At 41.6% G+C, this 16474-nt stretch overlaps 2 protein-coding genes across 2 annotated transcripts in view; one reads left to right on the plus strand and one right to left on the minus strand.

Moving 5' to 3' along the window:
• The window catches only part of srd5a1 (steroid-5-alpha-reductase, alpha polypeptide 1 (3-oxo-5 alpha-steroid delta 4-dehydrogenase alpha 1)), a gene marked incomplete at its 5' end in the record, with an annotated part of 6354 nt that extends 1783 nt beyond the window's left edge, over positions 1–4571 (minus strand). Inside the window, 3 exons of the mRNA XM_079232024.1 lie at positions 1618–1719; positions 3486–3652; positions 4261–4571. Of these exons, the coding sequence (XP_079088150.1) occupies positions 1618–1719; positions 3486–3652; positions 4261–4571 (580 nt within the window). The remainder of the gene's footprint in view (positions 1–1617; positions 1720–3485; positions 3653–4260) is intronic.
• Positions 4572–6022: 1451 nt separating this feature from the next.
• nsun2 (NOP2/Sun RNA methyltransferase 2) lies at positions 6023–15406 on the plus strand (the record flags this gene model as incomplete). The annotated part of the gene is made up of 19 exons (XM_079232136.1): positions 6023–6085; positions 6724–6881; positions 7075–7179; positions 7268–7373; positions 7535–7606; positions 7699–7783; positions 7923–8115; positions 8854–8928; positions 9160–9290; positions 10331–10404; positions 10532–10662; positions 11133–11229; positions 11431–11645; positions 11947–12039; positions 12128–12263; positions 13455–13535; positions 14043–14181; positions 14566–14605; positions 14697–15406. 19 exons carry the CDS (start codon positions 6023–6025, stop codon positions 14992–14994), a joined length of 2292 nt encoding a protein of 763 aa, XP_079088262.1. The 3' UTR covers positions 14995–15406.
• Between the last annotated feature and the right edge of the window lie 1068 nt (positions 15407–16474).

Raw genomic sequence — 16474 nt, forward strand, 5'->3', positions numbered from 1 at the left:
CAAATCATTCGTGGGTCCAGGTTTCTTTTTTTTTTTATATCACTACTCCAAAAGAAATCAGTTCATTTTTCAAACTTGTTGGCAAGAGATGAGCTTCTTGTAAACGGATCCCTTGTTTGAATTGTTTCATCGAGTTCACCCCAAGTTCAGGCTCAAGGTGCTATTGAAGTATGTGACCGTGTTCTTAGTCGTGGGGGGGGCCCTCTCCTCGAGAATCTGATATGATTAATGATTCAGTTTGGCAAATTCACACAGTAAATTGGATTTCGAATTATGGGATCCGGAAAAAAAAAAGCAGTATTTTTGCTTTTCCAATACATTCAACCCTGAAGATTATTTGTCAAAAGCAAGTTTGGAGACGGACAAAAATCCGGTCCTCCCCTCCCATTGACTTGTCACTTCTCATACAAGGTGCATCCATTTTCACATAGTAAAAAAAAGGCTCCGCTGTTCTGCCTGCCAATTGTTTTCCTTGTTAAATCGACTCGTTTTAGGAATTTTCACAAATGTTCATTTGATACAAGTAGAGCCAGCAGCCAGTTAGCTTAGCTTTACACAAAGACAGCAAGCCTGGCTCTGCAAAACATTTGTTTTTACACTTTGTTTCTGTGTGGATTAAACAAACAAGATCCAGAACACATAGATTAGGGCATGTTTAGCTGTGCTGGTTGCCATACTTTGCTCTGATTCCTGTGTTTATGCGATGCTAAGCTAAGCTAAGTGGCTTCAGCTTCATATTTACTGTACAAACACGAGCGTCGTGCTGAGCACATAAACAGTAGGCTGAGTGCTTTATTTAGCAGACATATAATGTCCGTGTTCCCGTGTGGGGCGGGCCCGCTGTCTGACATGATTACTATAAACCCTGTGCGGTTTAGAGCATTTCTCTTTCTGCGTCAAGTCAAGCTAAACTACACACACACACGAAACAAGACAAGCAAGGCAGCGAGATCCTTTTTAAACGCTAATGTGAGGGTTCGCAGAGGGCAAAGGCAGAGAGGAGAAGATGACTATTGACAACCTGTGATTCTGCTTACAGTGCGATTCTGTATAATCATGCGACCACGCTGGAAAATTAAAAAAAAGGGCCGCAGAGTTCTGTGCCATGACGTGATTACTGCTTTCTTGTCACTCTAAGGCAGTGGTAGGAAAAAGCATTCAAATGTTAAACCTAAAAAAAGGTGTGTGTGTGGGGGGGGGGGGGGGGGGGGGGGGGGGAAGGAGTTTTTCACCCAAAACATTACCATTTGTATAGTACTTACGAAGTATTTAATCCTAAAATGCTATGGATGGGTTAAATGCAGAGAGCAAATTTCATGTATGTATGTAATATGACGACGTAATAAAGTTTAAAACCATCAGTTTTTTTGCATATAGATATTTATGTATTTATTTTATTAGCAGATCACATGCTGTATCGTGATATATGAGTTGTTGACATGAAGTGCAAAGTATATTTAAAAGCAGCACTCGAATAAATGCATCTTTATTATTTTACACGTCTCATCAGGTTGTTCCTCTTTGAAAAGGTAGATGCAGTGTAATAGGAGTAGAAGGCATATTCTCTGTGGTGAGAGAAATAATCCGGCCCAGTGTTTTCACAACTAAAGCGCTTACCTGTGGGAATCTTGTAACCGGTCTCTCCGGGTTTCCTCAGGTTCCTCAGGATGTGGTCAGAGTGCACATTCACCAGCCAGCCGAACAACCACAGCACAGACCCTGGAGACCAAACCAAGCAAAAAGCTGCTTTAGTACGATGTTTTACTGCGTGTTTATAGATAAATACTTCTGACATGCTACTTATGCTGAGTGAAGAGTGAAATGAGCAGATCGATACACCCCTGGTTCAAATTGTTATGCTAAACTCAGCTAATTTCCTCCCAGCTCTGCTCTAATCCAACTTTCAAAAAGAAAGCAAATGAGCACGTGTCTTTTAACATCTCTATAAAAATGACATGTACACAAAGTATTCATCAGGATCGTTTCTGCCGTGGCCTACAATGCTGACATTAAACTTATTAGATGCCACACTGCATGAATAAAGTCATACAATATTTTTGGAAACACTTAGTTTCTATTTAGTAGGTCATAATAGGGTTGTCTATGACATAAAAAAAAGAATATATACATTTTTTTTCATGGGAAACTTTCACATTCATACATATAATTTATCAGTGTAATTATTCAATGGACGCCTGGTTCCAGACTTCTGAATTTACAGCAACACTTCAAATTTTCTCTGAGGTACACCTTGGCAACTCAGTCCAATTGTGAAGCTATAATAACATATATAAATTTATAATAATGACATGTTTTCATAGGCAACATATTCACGGAACATTGGGACGTTGATTTAGGTCGGTACGAGAGTCATACTATACAGTATATAATAATAAATGCATATTCCCCAATTTACACAACCTGAACTCCTCCAGTAAGTCAATCATGTGCGGTGAAAGAAAACATATATTCTAAACTGACGGTTTCCTGCGTTAGCTTGAACAGTAACGGGAGCCAAGAACAACTGCTGAGCACTTTGAGGGTTGGAAAGCGTGGGAAGCACCTGCAGGGGGGCAAGAGGCCTACGAGGAAAATTGCAAGATGGACACACGATTTGATTGACAGCTATGTGTTTAAGCAGAGACTTGCCATTTAATTTAAAAATAGAAAAGAAGAAGAGGAACGAGGGGTAAAAGGGATGCACTGATGGCAAGATCCTGATTTATCCTGACTTACTCTGTTCCTCCATAAATCAATAAAACATATTTCAGTCGGTGCTATTTTTATACCATTTTACACTAAACTGTACACACTAAATCAGATTAAAACACACAGTAACTTGTACTTTCAGTAGTTTTTATTTCTACTTGATTATTTTCATGAAATGTAAATGTTTAACTGGAGTGTTCTTATAGTTTACACACCAATGCATCGCTTATCCTCGTACATTGTGTTTACATTATTCTAATCATCAATATTTGCCAATATAAAATACGAGTTTGTGAATGGAAGCCAAATGTCATGACGTTTCTCACTTTTTTGAGAATCTAATTAATTAGTTTGAGGTACAATGTACAATTTTGATGGACAACTCATTATTTTGAGATATTAAAGTCATTATTTTGAAATACTTACTCATATTCTGAGATACCAACCCCCTATTTTGAGAAACTATGTCTTTAAATTGAGATATTTTGTCATTATTTTGATATACTACGTCATTATTTTGATATAGTCACTCCTTTTTTTTTAATATACAATGTCATATTTTGAGAAACGTAATTACTTTGAGATCCTAACACATGACTTTAAGATAGTTTCTCATTGTAATAACTTAGTTTGTATCCATTACAGTGTCAGAAATGGGCTTCCATACATAACAGATTAATTGTAAACAAAAGAAAGTGTCACCAGGATAAACTCTTATGCAAAATAAAACAATCCCCAGTTCCCTTGCAGAAAGTGAGGAGACCCAGAACACCAACCTGCAATGAAGGATGGATGCGTCACCCAATCTGCAGGGTAATCTGCATAATGGCTCAGGTACCTGATCTGCATGTAGCCATTGTAGATGCAGAAAACAATGGCCATGGCAAATGAGATGAATGGGGTCGGTTTACCTCCTCGGATTAAAAACGGATAAATAAGGGATCTTTAGCAGAGAGAAAAAACACATTATTAATACAACCAAGTTATTTCAAATACTTGCTTGACACACTAAAATAGATTACTTAACTATTACTACTGATACAATATGAAATGTAATGCACTCTCCTGTGTCCATTATTGTGTATATAATATCATTTTATATCAAGAAGCACATGCGTTTATTTCTGCATGAATGTCAAATAACATAAAAACGTACATTTTATTTTAATATATATATATATATATATATATATATATATATATATATATATATATATATATATATATATATATATATATACAAATTTTCTTCATTTCTTTATTGTTTATTTTAATGTATTATTAATACAACTATGTTATTTCAAATACTTGCTTGGTACACTAACATAGATTAGTTAACGAGTACTTCTGATACAATATGAAATGTAATGCACTCTCCTGTGTCCATTATAGTGTAAAATAATCATTCAGATATGTATTATTTTGTTTTAAGTTATTATTGTTGATCAAGTGACATACTTTGGAAGGCACTTAGTACTCATGCTGGTGAAACTATCACTGTCTCCACCTCCAGCTGTACACATGATGATGTAATTGATTGTAGGGACCTACCTCTGAACATAGTGGCAGAAGTACATGGCAATGAGCAGCTGGTTGGGCAGCAGGGAGGTCTTCGCAGAGGATGTCCAAACTACCAGAAGCAGAGGCACCAGGAATGCAGGCAGCTCCTGGATGAACCAAGCCAGCTTGGCATTAACTGGGAACCCATACTTGCTGGTAGTGTACCGCCCGTACGGCACGTTTTCGAAGAGCAGAGTAACAAACGTGCAGACTGCCATGAAAACCATTGAGTAAGCCATGCAGTCTAACATGTACAGCTCCTCTTCTTCCGAGGAGAAGAGCCAGGAGAGGAGCGCGTCCATCATGGAGGAAGCGATAATGCTACAAAACTACACAAACAAACAATGTTACTAACATTTGCAACTATTTGATATATCGCCGTATTGCTAGCTACAGCTGAAGTGTGTGTATATATATATATATATACACTGGAGCGCTATAGGTTTACGCACGCGAGCCCGAGTCATGGGTTCTCCCCTCACGACCAATCACAGAGCCCGAACGGACGCGTGGCATTAGGTTTGAGCCAATCAGAACGCTCGCTTCTCCCATCGGAGTTATTTAACGTGGTGTGTTGTCTGACGTCATCGACACGCTTTCAATTAATTTGAATACATCACCTGCGGTAAACAATGGCCAGGTGGCGCACTGTTCAAGCGTTTGAGATTAAAACAAAATGTACGCTCTTATAACTTGTTACTTGATATATATACATATTGTTAAACAACGTGCATTTATACTCGATTTGTTTATTTATTAATTTTATATATATATATATATATATATATATATATATATATATATATATATATATATATATATCAATAGATATACTCGTTTTTTATTTTTTTAAATATGTACTGTATATACACACACACACACACATATATATATATATATATATATATATATATATATATATATATATATACATATATATATATATATATATATTAAAATAAATAAATGAACCAAACCAAACGAGTATAAAAAAATGTATATATATATATATATATATAGAGAGAGAGAGAGAGAGATTGCATTTAAAAAATATCTCTCTCTCTTTATTTTATTTGTATATCTCTCTCTCTCTCTGTATGTATATATATATATATATATATATATATATATATATATATATATATATATATATATATATATACATATACAAATACATATACAAATAAAATGTAAGTTATTTGAGATTCAAGCAGAAATAAACACATTTGTTACATATATATATATATATATATATATATATATATATATATATATATACATACATATATATACATATATATGTATGTATATATATATATATATATATATACATATATATATATATATATATATATATATATATATATATATATATATATATGTACTTTATTAATCCCCAAGGGGAAATTACAAGTAGAAGTTTTTTTACAGTATAATACTTGTATGTTGCACTAAAGAAATTAAAATCCATAATCTATGTAGGTGTTATAATTCTATTTAGGTGTTTAGGTGTTATAATTCACCTAAATATTATTTCAGGCACATGTGATGGCCACCTCGAGAACGGGGTCCTGATTCACGTGCGTCAGAGGCAACACGTTTCGAGGATACACAGCAGCGTCGCAGTACATCCTCGACTGTCTTGCATTGTTTGAGACCCTGACTTACAGGCTACATTCCTCTGCGCCCAGACACCACGACGTTCCGCAGACTTTTCCCCAGAGTCGTCTGCTACACAAACAACATCAACAACATGGGGAAAAGAAGCAGACAGCGGCAGAAAAACCAGGCTACTGGCAGGGACGACAGAGACTCCGTAAGATTCGCACTCGTGCAGCTGCAACTTTTTGTTGCTAATGTTGGCTGTGAAGTGCTCACCAAGACACCTATTATATTACATTTTTTAAATTGACTAAATAAATGCAAAAGCGAGCTTGTGTTTCCCCTTGGAGGTCATCTTTATAAACGTGTGCAGCCATGCTGCTATGCTAACAGCTGCAACTTCACATAGCCCCGTAGCTAACAGTGGAGCTATTTCACGAGGCTATGTGTGGTCATCATTTGCCACGTTAGTCGAGGTTATTACGTGCATTTTTGTTGTTGTTTTGCTCGGAGGGATGGTGGTTCTTCACTAGACTTCGTTCAGAAATGTGTTGATTTTATATGATCATGCGTGCAGGTACAGGACACTGGATTACCTCCTACACGCCTGGATTGTGGATTAATACATGCCGAATTAATCATGAGACTATACTAAAATGTAGCAGGTGGCAAGAAAACATTTTAATTGGCAAATGTTTGAATGACATTTGATTTAGCTATATTCTCATACAAAATAAATAGGCATTCCACATCTACATTAGGTGTTTTCCCAGTTATGTCTATGTCTATGTCTATTCAATATTCATCAGATGTGAGCCACACATGCTAATTACTGTTCGCCTGTGTGTTCAGGGCTGGGGAGTTGGCTATGCCGACATTGTCAAGGAGAATAAGCTGTTTGAGCACTACTACACAGAGCTCGGCCTGGTGCCTGGTGGAGAGTTTGAACAGTTTATGGATGCCATGAGGGAGCCGCTGCCAGCAACCATTCGCATCACTGGATACAAGAGGTGAGTCGGACAGATGTATTTCCTGGATTCAGACTCACTTGGCTTGTTTGTAAAAGCTGCACAATTAACTTTTTTTTTTTTTTTTGCTAGAAAGTTGAGAAAACTCATCTTGATCCAAGCTCCAATGTTTAAGGTCAGGGGTTTGACCTCATTGTAACCTAGATGTATTGTCCTCTTTTCTGTCTTACTCCAGCCATGCCAAGGAAATCCTCAACTGTCTGAAGGAGAAGTACTTTAAAGATATCCAAGAGGTGGAGATAGATGGTCAGAAGATTGAGGCTCCACAGCCTCTGTGCTGGTAGGATCTCTTGGTTTACTCACGGCTGAAAAACAAACACACAGACTTGAACTAGAAGCTCAGTGCACACTGTGTCCGTCCTCTCCAGGTATCCCGATGAGCAGGCCTGGCACACCAACATGAGCAGGAAGATCATCAGGAAGTCTCCCCTCCTGGAGAAGTTCCACCAGTTTCTGGTCAGCGAGACCGAGTCAGTGAGTCAAAACAAACCAAACAGAAAGTTTGCCCGTGGCTCTATTTTAGGCCCCGTTAAAGAAGTTATGACGCCAGCGTGGCAGGTGTTCATCTTGGCTGTAATCACAAAATTCACCTTGAAAAAATAGGGAAACGACATTTTTGCGGTTGTCCTTTTCAGGGTAACATCAGCCGACAGGAAGCCGTCAGTATGATCCCTCCTCTCCTCCTGAAGATTCAGTCGCACCACAAGGTAACATACGTTTTTTTTCCTCCTCCCTTTGTTGAACACTTGTTGAAAACGGCTGATTTGAAGTGTTGACATGCATGTGCTTTGTTGCGCAGATCCTGGACATGTGTGCAGCTCCTGGGTCGAAGACCGCCCAGCTGATTGAGATGCTCCATTCCGACATGGACGTGCCATTTCCAGGTAAGACGCACGCATTTCAATTCAGGAAAGCTGCTTCAATAACTGTGTTCTTTGTGTGTGTGTGATGGGAAATAAAAGGGGAGATAATCAGCCCTTCCCTGCCACATACGTTGACGTTCATCTGCTCCTCTACCTCCAGAGGGCTTTGTCATTGCCAACGACGTGGACAACAAGCGCTGCTACCTGCTCGTGCACCAAGCCAAGCGCCTCAACAGCCCCTGCATCATGGTGGTCAACCACGACGCCTCCTGCATACCCACGCTCCAGATCGAATCAGGCGGCAAGAAGGGCGTCCTCTTCTACGACCGCATCCTGTGTGACGTGCCCTGCAGGTCAGCAAAGGGCTTTTCCGTATGCGTCTGGCTTGTGTCCGCACCGCCGACACATATTAAAGCAGTTTTTTCAACCTTTTTTTTGAGTCGCGGCAACAATTTATTTATTTTTTTGACCGATTTAAGTCAAATTTGATATTTTCTCACGGGACACTGGTTGAAAATCACTGTATTAGAGGACCGCAGATCATTTTAGAAGTCTGTGGATGAGGACAGAAACATGGTTGATGAGATCTGGGGATTGGGAGGAGACTTTTGTGTGACAGATTGGAGACGAGGCCTCGTCCTTGTCTTGGTCAAATGCCGAGTATTTACGGGTTCTTCCAAAAGTAAATAATGTTTGGCTACGGGGGTTAGTGGGAAAACATCCTCCGCCTCCTTGAAGTCCAGCGGCATTTCACGGCCAAACCCGACCTGCATTTGTTTGCAAATGCCGCCTTGAGTTTAGCCAGCTGTGGTGCCGAAGCCAGGAGCCGCTGCCAAACACAACAGAGGGAGGAAGAGGGGAGGGGAAGTGGTGATGAAGACAGCGAGAGAGAGAGGAGAGGCAGGCAGGCAGGCAGGCAGGCAGCGGAGATGTGAACAGTCAGCTAAAGCCCGGCGTTTAGGTAGTTTGTGCTTGGCAGACATTTCTTTGCCCTGTGAGAACGTGGTGGTGGGGGGTTGTCTCTGGTGGTTTTAGCGCCTCGGGCCAGACAGAGAATGTGTCTGACTGTTCCTGCTCTCTGTGTTCTGCAGCGGAGACGGCACCCTGAGGAAGAACATAGACGTGTGGAAGAAATGGACGACCAGCAACAGCCTGCACCTCCACGGGTGAGTAGAGGGGGGAAGTTTGTGTTTGTGCCTTCGCGACAACACAGGAATTCATGCAGTTGTGTGGTAGACCAAATTGACTAAAGGACATGGGAATGGAGTGTGTTCTTTTGCTGCTAATTAAAAAAAAGTTGGCAGTACTACAGGTGTGTGTGTGTGTGTGTGTGTGTGTGTGTGTGTGTGTGTGTGTGTGTGTGTGTGTGTGTGTGTGTGTGTGTGTGTGTTCTCCAGGCTCCAGCTGCGTATCGCAGTGCGCGGCGTTGAACAGCTGGCTGTGGGCGGGCGGATGGTCTACTCCACCTGTTCACTCAACCCTATAGAGGACGAAGCCGTCATCGCAGCGCTGCTGGAGAAGAGCGAAGGTACCGACCACACACAAACACTGCCAGGGTCATGCAATCTAAGCAATGTCTTTTGGACGTTTTAGTCCAATAAAAGTTGTATTTCCAGCTTTTTCCTCTTAACTTCAGGTGGTTATTGCTGACTTAAACTTCTTAAAGGTGGGGAAAACATCCACATTTAAGAGTTCACGTGGCCTGATTTCAAGAGTACTGATGATCAGGGCTGCAGCTTTTGATAATGTATTATTAAATAATCTCCCAATCTTTTCTTTGATTTGAATCAATTACTGTTAGTCTAAAATGGCAGAAATCAGGGACGAATGCCCTTCACAGTTTTCTACATTCTTCAGATCGCTCTTTTTGTATAAAACCCAACAATATTCAGATTATTATCTCAACGAGAAGCACTACATCATTACAGCTAAGATCCTGAAAGATTTTTTGTATTTCCAAAATTGTCCAATTTCTTCAAACGATGCTGTCAGTTAATGAGACTCAAGCTACTGGCAGAGCAATCACAGGCCATGTTCTCTCCTAGGAGAGGAATTTAGTTTGCTCTTTTTCTAAAAGAGGCACTTTTTATGGATTTTATTAAGAAGATTCTGTCTGGTTTTCTTAAGGCCTTAAGTACAAGTTCAATGTGTCAAAAGTAAAAGTTAAAAGTAAATGTTAAAAGTATCCTACTTAAAAAAAAAATACATTTAGTTTATAATATATATGTATTGAGTATATAATAGTAGGTTGCTGGTTTTATTTGATAGATGATGGGGCAGGATATATGACGCTTTTAAGGCGTTATGAGATTCTGAGCTTTGCTGCGAAGACATTTTAGTATGTGCACCTGGTTGGATTTGAATCTCTCTGTTATATTGTAAAACTAGTCACACACAACGGCAGAGTTGGAGCACTTAAGGTCAAAAGGCTGTAGAGCCAACTCCACAATTTAATTCGCTTTTGAGCTACTGAATGTAACCGTGCATTTTATATGAGCGGCTATTTTTAGATATAAATTTCAGTCTTTGTCTGCCAAGTTGCAACATCTTTCCCATCCCCTTTGCCAGGAGCGCTGGAGCTGGCCGACGGCTCAGAGGATCTGCCAGGGCTGAAGTGGATGCCCGGGGTCTCCGCCTGGAAGGTACTGGAATGCTTTTTGTACCTTTTTTGGGGGTCATTGCATATAAAGCGGTGTTTAGTGTCAGACAGAATTTTGTGATTGGCTCACACACACACACACACGACTCCATCGGTTGCCGTCTCTGCAGCTGATGACCAAAGAGGGCCAATGGTTCGCGGACTTCTCCGAGGTTCCGGTCCATCGTCACGCACAGATCCGCCCCACCATGTTCCCGCCTACGGACCCAGCGAAACTCGCCGACATGCACCTGGAGAGATGGTATGTACGACGCTTCTGTTCTCATGAAGGCAGAGAAATACACACAGACACACACACACACTGTTTCTTTTCTCTGTTTTCATTGACGCCAACTTCATTAGCCGAGCAATGTGGTTTGATTTATTTTCTTTGCACACATACGCACTATCTGCGCGCAAGCACATGCATGTACACACCTGCACTCTCACTTTATTGGTGGATGATGTCATTTCTACTCTGAATGCTTAAGCAGGCACGACGGCGACCAGCAGAGGGAGACATCGTCACACGTTGTCTGGCATCTTTTTTTTAAATTTATTTAATTCCGGAGGGGAAAGAAGAAATACAATTCTTTGTTTATCGTCACAGTAGGTGGCACCATAAAACTCATGATTTGTGTGTGTGTGTGTGTGTGTGTGTGTGTGTGTGTGTGTGTGTGTGTGTGTGTGTGTGTGTGTGTGTGTGTGTGTGTGTGTGTGTGTTATTGTCAGTATGAGGATTCTGCCACATCACCAGAACACTGGAGGTTTCTTTGTGGCTGTGCTGGTGAAGAAAGCCCCCATGCCTTGGAACAGAAGATATCCCAAGGTACTTCATCGCAAACGCACACACTTAACGGATGATTAGATAGTCGGTCTTTATACTTGAGGGAAATGGAGCATAATTCAATGTATTATGCCTCCTCCCCTCTCCCACAATGCATCATTCACCTGTTACTAACCACAGCTGGGACTTCTTCTCTCTCTCCCCCCCTTTTTGTTTGCTCACCTCCCTCCCCGTCGTCTCCAGCTGAGGAAGGACGTCTCGTCCGGCTCGGCGGCCCAGACCGAAGGCTCCCCGGCGGCCTCGGCCCCCACAGACGCTCCCCGCCTCCCTGAGAGTGCCGTGGAGGAAGAGGAAGAAGAGGAGGAGGAAGAAGGCCCAGGGGGAGAAGTAGAGGAGGAGGCACCCAAAGGAGCTTCCTCTGCCCAGGAGAGCACTGCTAAAAAAGATGGAGTGTGTGGGTGAGCTAATATACAAAAGGAAACCCTCAAGGACTTCTTGAGCCATTATAATAATAAGAAGATTACATTGCTTTTAATAAAGAGATTACTCTTCGGATTAACAAACCCTTCACCGGTCCTGAGGAGTGTGCACATTTGAACCAATTTCCATAATTCATCGTCATTAAAAGCTCAGATGTGAAAGCTTTACTGAAAACAATTGACGGGGACATTTTTGCAGCACAACCCAAATTAATTTAGTATCTTGAATTTAAATAAGCAAATTATTTTGGGTCATAACTGGACGCCTGTCTCCTCTCAGACCTCCAGCCTCCAAGAAGATGAAGCTGATGGGTTATAAAGAAGACCCCTTTGTGTTCCTGACTGAGGAAGACCCCGTCTTCAACACCATACAGTAAGTCTCTCTCTGGGTTTTAGACTTCCACATTCAGCAGTTTTTGTGTGTCCCAAAACACTTATTGTGTTGCCTGCTTCCTCTCTAGATCTTTCTACAATATGGCACCAGACTTCCCCAAGCTCAACGTTCTGACCCGGACCCACGACGGCAAGAAGAGGCACCTGTACATGGTGTCCAAAGAGCTCCGCAACGTGCTGATCAATAACAGCGAGCGCATGAAGGTGTGTGTGTGTGTGTGTGTGTGTGTGTGTGTGTGTGTGTGTGTGTGTGTGTGTGTGTGTGTGTGTGTGTGTGTTGGTACAATGTTTAGATAATCGAACACATTGATGATGATGACAGAGCGCTTCCTTCAATGGAAATACGATAACGAATAGATGCAGCAAATCAATGATCAATTATTTCCCGGGGATTGACTGATCTATTATTGATCGTTCTGTACAGTGGAGCCAAACAAACGGAGTCCTCTGCACAGCCACAATACACATAAAGCAGACATGTTGGCTTTACATTGGTACATTCGCCTATTGTGTGTGTGTGTGTGTGTGTGTGTGTCTGTGTGTACACACATGCCAGGCAATCTGAGGAAAGCAGCCTAACAGATGGGACACTTCTCTTTCCCAAATCCCTCTGGTCCTCCACCCTGTAGCACCTGCACAGGTGGAACTGTGTGTGTGTGTGTGTGTGTGTGTGTGTGTGTCTCAGTCTCTTTGTTCTCCTCATTGTGTTTGATGCATCCACTTCTTAGTCACGTTCTGTGGGGATAAACCACAGTGAGTTGCATGTTTACACATTATTACACATTCTGGGTGTGGCGACTGAAACATAAGGCCGTTGTTTACTTCAAAAGGAAATCTATGGAATTGGGGTTCTTCAGAACGACGGTAGTTTAAAGCGAGGGTGGCTAATATGTGTTATCATATTATCTTTATTTTATATTGGCTGACATTTGTAATAAGTTGAGAGCCAACCATAGCCATGTTGGTCGTTTACATTCATAATAATAATTTTTGGACTTAGGAGGAAAGCCTGAAGGTCATCGTGGCCGACTTAACGACTTCCTCACTCTATTTAGCGCCTTTCGAAGCTAGTTAGGCTAACGCTAGCTGCTTTTCATTGGCGTCTTGAAAATAAAATCTATATTAATCTAGCGTACTTTTCTCCAACATTACTACCCACCTAACCTTTAATATTAAGTTATCAAGTTAAGTGTTCTTGCTGCTTTTCTTCCGTGAAGCTTATAAAGAATTCAACGTGGATATTTATTTCAGAAGTGTTGTTGTACTCCCTTGGTTTAGTCAGCAGTAGGGATATGAATTGGTGCCGTTTTTAAAGTCGGTGGTATTTTGGCATCGCTGTGTTGTTTTTGTACAGAGCAACTTGTCAGCTCACTTCTCTTTTTGTTTCCTTCTCAGGTCATTAACACGGGGGTGAAGGTGTGGTCTCGCAACAGTGATGGAGAGGAGTTTGGCTGTGCCTTCAGACTGGCTCAGGAGGTAACACACACACACACACACACACACACACACACACACACAGTCTTCAGTGGAGTAAAACAGATTTTCTGTAAATTGATTTGTTGAGCAGCTTGTTATTAATCGAGCGCTGTATTATTGTGAAAACACAACATTCTCTCAGAATCTTCACACCAAAGCTGCACTTTATTATATATATATTTTTACACGATTCCCTGAATCCTCTTTTCTGTATGCAAATGCACCACGTGATTAGAAGTGCGACCCCAGGGGTTCATGTTATATGCATTGCTTATATTTCTCGGACCGACTTCAACAACGTATATGTTGATAAATGTCATACTTTATTGTAAAAGCAGCTTGTTTATCAGCGTTCTCTCACCATCGTTTACTGTGTTCATCACTGAGTTCACTCACTCAATTACACTTCATTAATTCCTTTTTATATGCACCATGAAACCATAAGGAATCTGGATTTATGATTCGAGTCTGCAGAGCGGCAACCGCATCTCCTCTCTGTCCAACAAGGGTATCTACACTCTTCAGCCGTACATTCGCTCCAGGATAATCCGAGTGAGTGTGGAGGACATCAAAGTGCTGCTGACCCAGGAGAACCCCTACCTCAGCAAACTGGAGGAAGACGCCCACGCTCAGGCCAAGAAACTGGGTACGATTTCCATTCCAGAATACACAGACGGGACACGTTTTTAAATGACTTAAAAACACGCGTAAAGACAAGTAAAGCTACGTAAATGTTATTAGTACAACGGCTTTCTTTCTGATACAGAAACGCAATAATTTGAGAGGTTAGGGTGGTGGATTTGTGACCGGAAGGTTTCTGGCTTGGCTGGCGTAAAAAAAAAAGGGAAGTGAATGAGTAATGCTCTGTGCTGAGCTGCCCCTGAGCAAGGCACTGACCCAAAAAACACTCACAAGCGGAGCCGAGCAAAAAAGAAAACTGTAGTTAGACTGGAAATTGTCGGATATATGTATGATTAACATGGAATAATCTGTTGTTGCTTGATGGTTATGAATGTTATTCTTTCCACAGTAATGGGTAGCATCGTGCTCAAGTACATTCCAAACCCAAAGTAAGTTGTTAATTTTTTTTACGTGTATGCATGTTTTTTCTTTTTTTTTTTTTTTTTTTGCTAATTTGTGACACAACCCTGTGATTGTCAGTAACCCCCAGGAGCCCCAGTGTCCCATCCAGCTGTGCGGCTGGAGGGGGAAGACGTCCATCCGAGCCTTCGTGCCCCGCAACGAGAGGTTTCATTACCTCCGGCTGCTCGGCGTGGAGGTCTTCAGAGACAAACAGGGAGCCGGGAAGGGTGGAGAGAAGGAAAAGAAGGATGGAGTGAAGGATGGAGTGAAGGATGAAGCGGGAAAGGTCGCCGTGGAGGAAGGAGCGGCGGAGATCAAGGCCGAGCTGGACTTGGAGAACGGGGCCGAAAACGGATCATCGGAACCAAAGAAGTAACGGCGGAGGAGAGGAAGGAGGACTGACTGGAGACGTATCGGAGCGCCAAGAGCTGTTGATCAATCAGGTCAAAGGCCGCGTCATGTGGTGGTGGTGGAGGAGGAGGAGGAGGAGGAGGAAGAGGAGGAGGAAGTGCCTCTACGGGTTCCTCTGCTCGCCACCCTGCTACTGCAGAGATGGACTCCTTTTTGGGGATTTTACGCTTTTTTGATCCCCTCCAGGAGTTTTAGTTAAATAGCTTCTTATTTTAACTGTATGTTTTTATTTTTTTTATTTTAACAAACTTCTTCCACTGAAGCGGCATCAAATGTTTTCTTCCGTTGCTCATGTTTATAGAGGTCTATATTAACTGCCGTCTCATTTTCTCCACCTGTAATCAAGCAGAAATATGGATTAAAAGCGTTAACTGTCACCACCTGTTCAGATTATTTGACTTCATGCTCATTCTCCATCTACTGAAGTATTAAAGACGTGCTTTGGAACAGGTTGATTAACTCAAATTAGACATAATGAAAGGTTCATGAGGAATTAAATATGAAGTATGAATCCCTGAAGCAGTGGGAATTAAAGTGGGTACTGCTGATGCATCTTGTGGCGCTGCCAGTTGTATTATTTTTCCTCCCACTAAATATGTTTAATACCACATTAATTAACAAAGTGACATCAATATTAATTAGAGAATACTAAAATAAGATTAGTGAACAGAATTTATATTTCTTTGCAAAATGTGTGAATAGGGAGTTGGATTGGCATCTCATTGTTTTTACACAGAAGTAGAAGATGACAAATAAAGGTAAAGATTGATGTATAAGTATACCCCAAAAAATAGCACAGATGACCAAATGTCCATTTAGTTATTTTAGCTGTAAACAATACCGATGAATGAAAGGTTCCTTTCATTCACACGAATACAAGATGCAACCATTTAATAAACCTCATCGTATTAGTCGTCAGAATCCTGTGTGTTATTCGAATGAGCAGAACCGTACATTTCCTGAAGCGAAGACAACGTGGGAAAAACTGTGAAACTTCCCACGACGACGAAGGCAAATATTCGCCGCAGCTCGTCAGCGGTTGCCACGCTGGACGGACGGACGTCCTCTCCTCCTCCTCCTGTTTATCACCGGCCCTGCTGCCATGACAACAGCCGTCATGACAACCAGCCCCCTCACCTCTCTCCGGCGACGTCGAGGAAGAGAGGACCGAGGGACCGCAGGAGAGCACCGCTCTCCTCTTCATTTTCTTCTCACAACTTGCCTCCTCGCTTTTCCTCTCCGCGATCTCTTCAGGCACCCCTCGCTCCCTTGTTTTAAAAATGTGATCTTTGACCTCTAAAGTGCACGGCAGAGGGCATTTCCAACGCAGGAGGTGACGGTGCTGCCTGCAGAGGCAGAAGGGGACGAGTCTGGGACGAGAGGAGGCGACGCTCGGGCCGAGTTGAAATCAGTTTTCGCCGCTTCTGTTGCGCACCAACTGTTTC

The sequence above is a fragment of the Taurulus bubalis genome (genome assembly GCF_910589615.1).
Source record: "Taurulus bubalis genome assembly, chromosome: 16".
NCBI lineage: Eukaryota > Metazoa > Chordata > Actinopteri > Perciformes > Cottidae > Taurulus > Taurulus bubalis.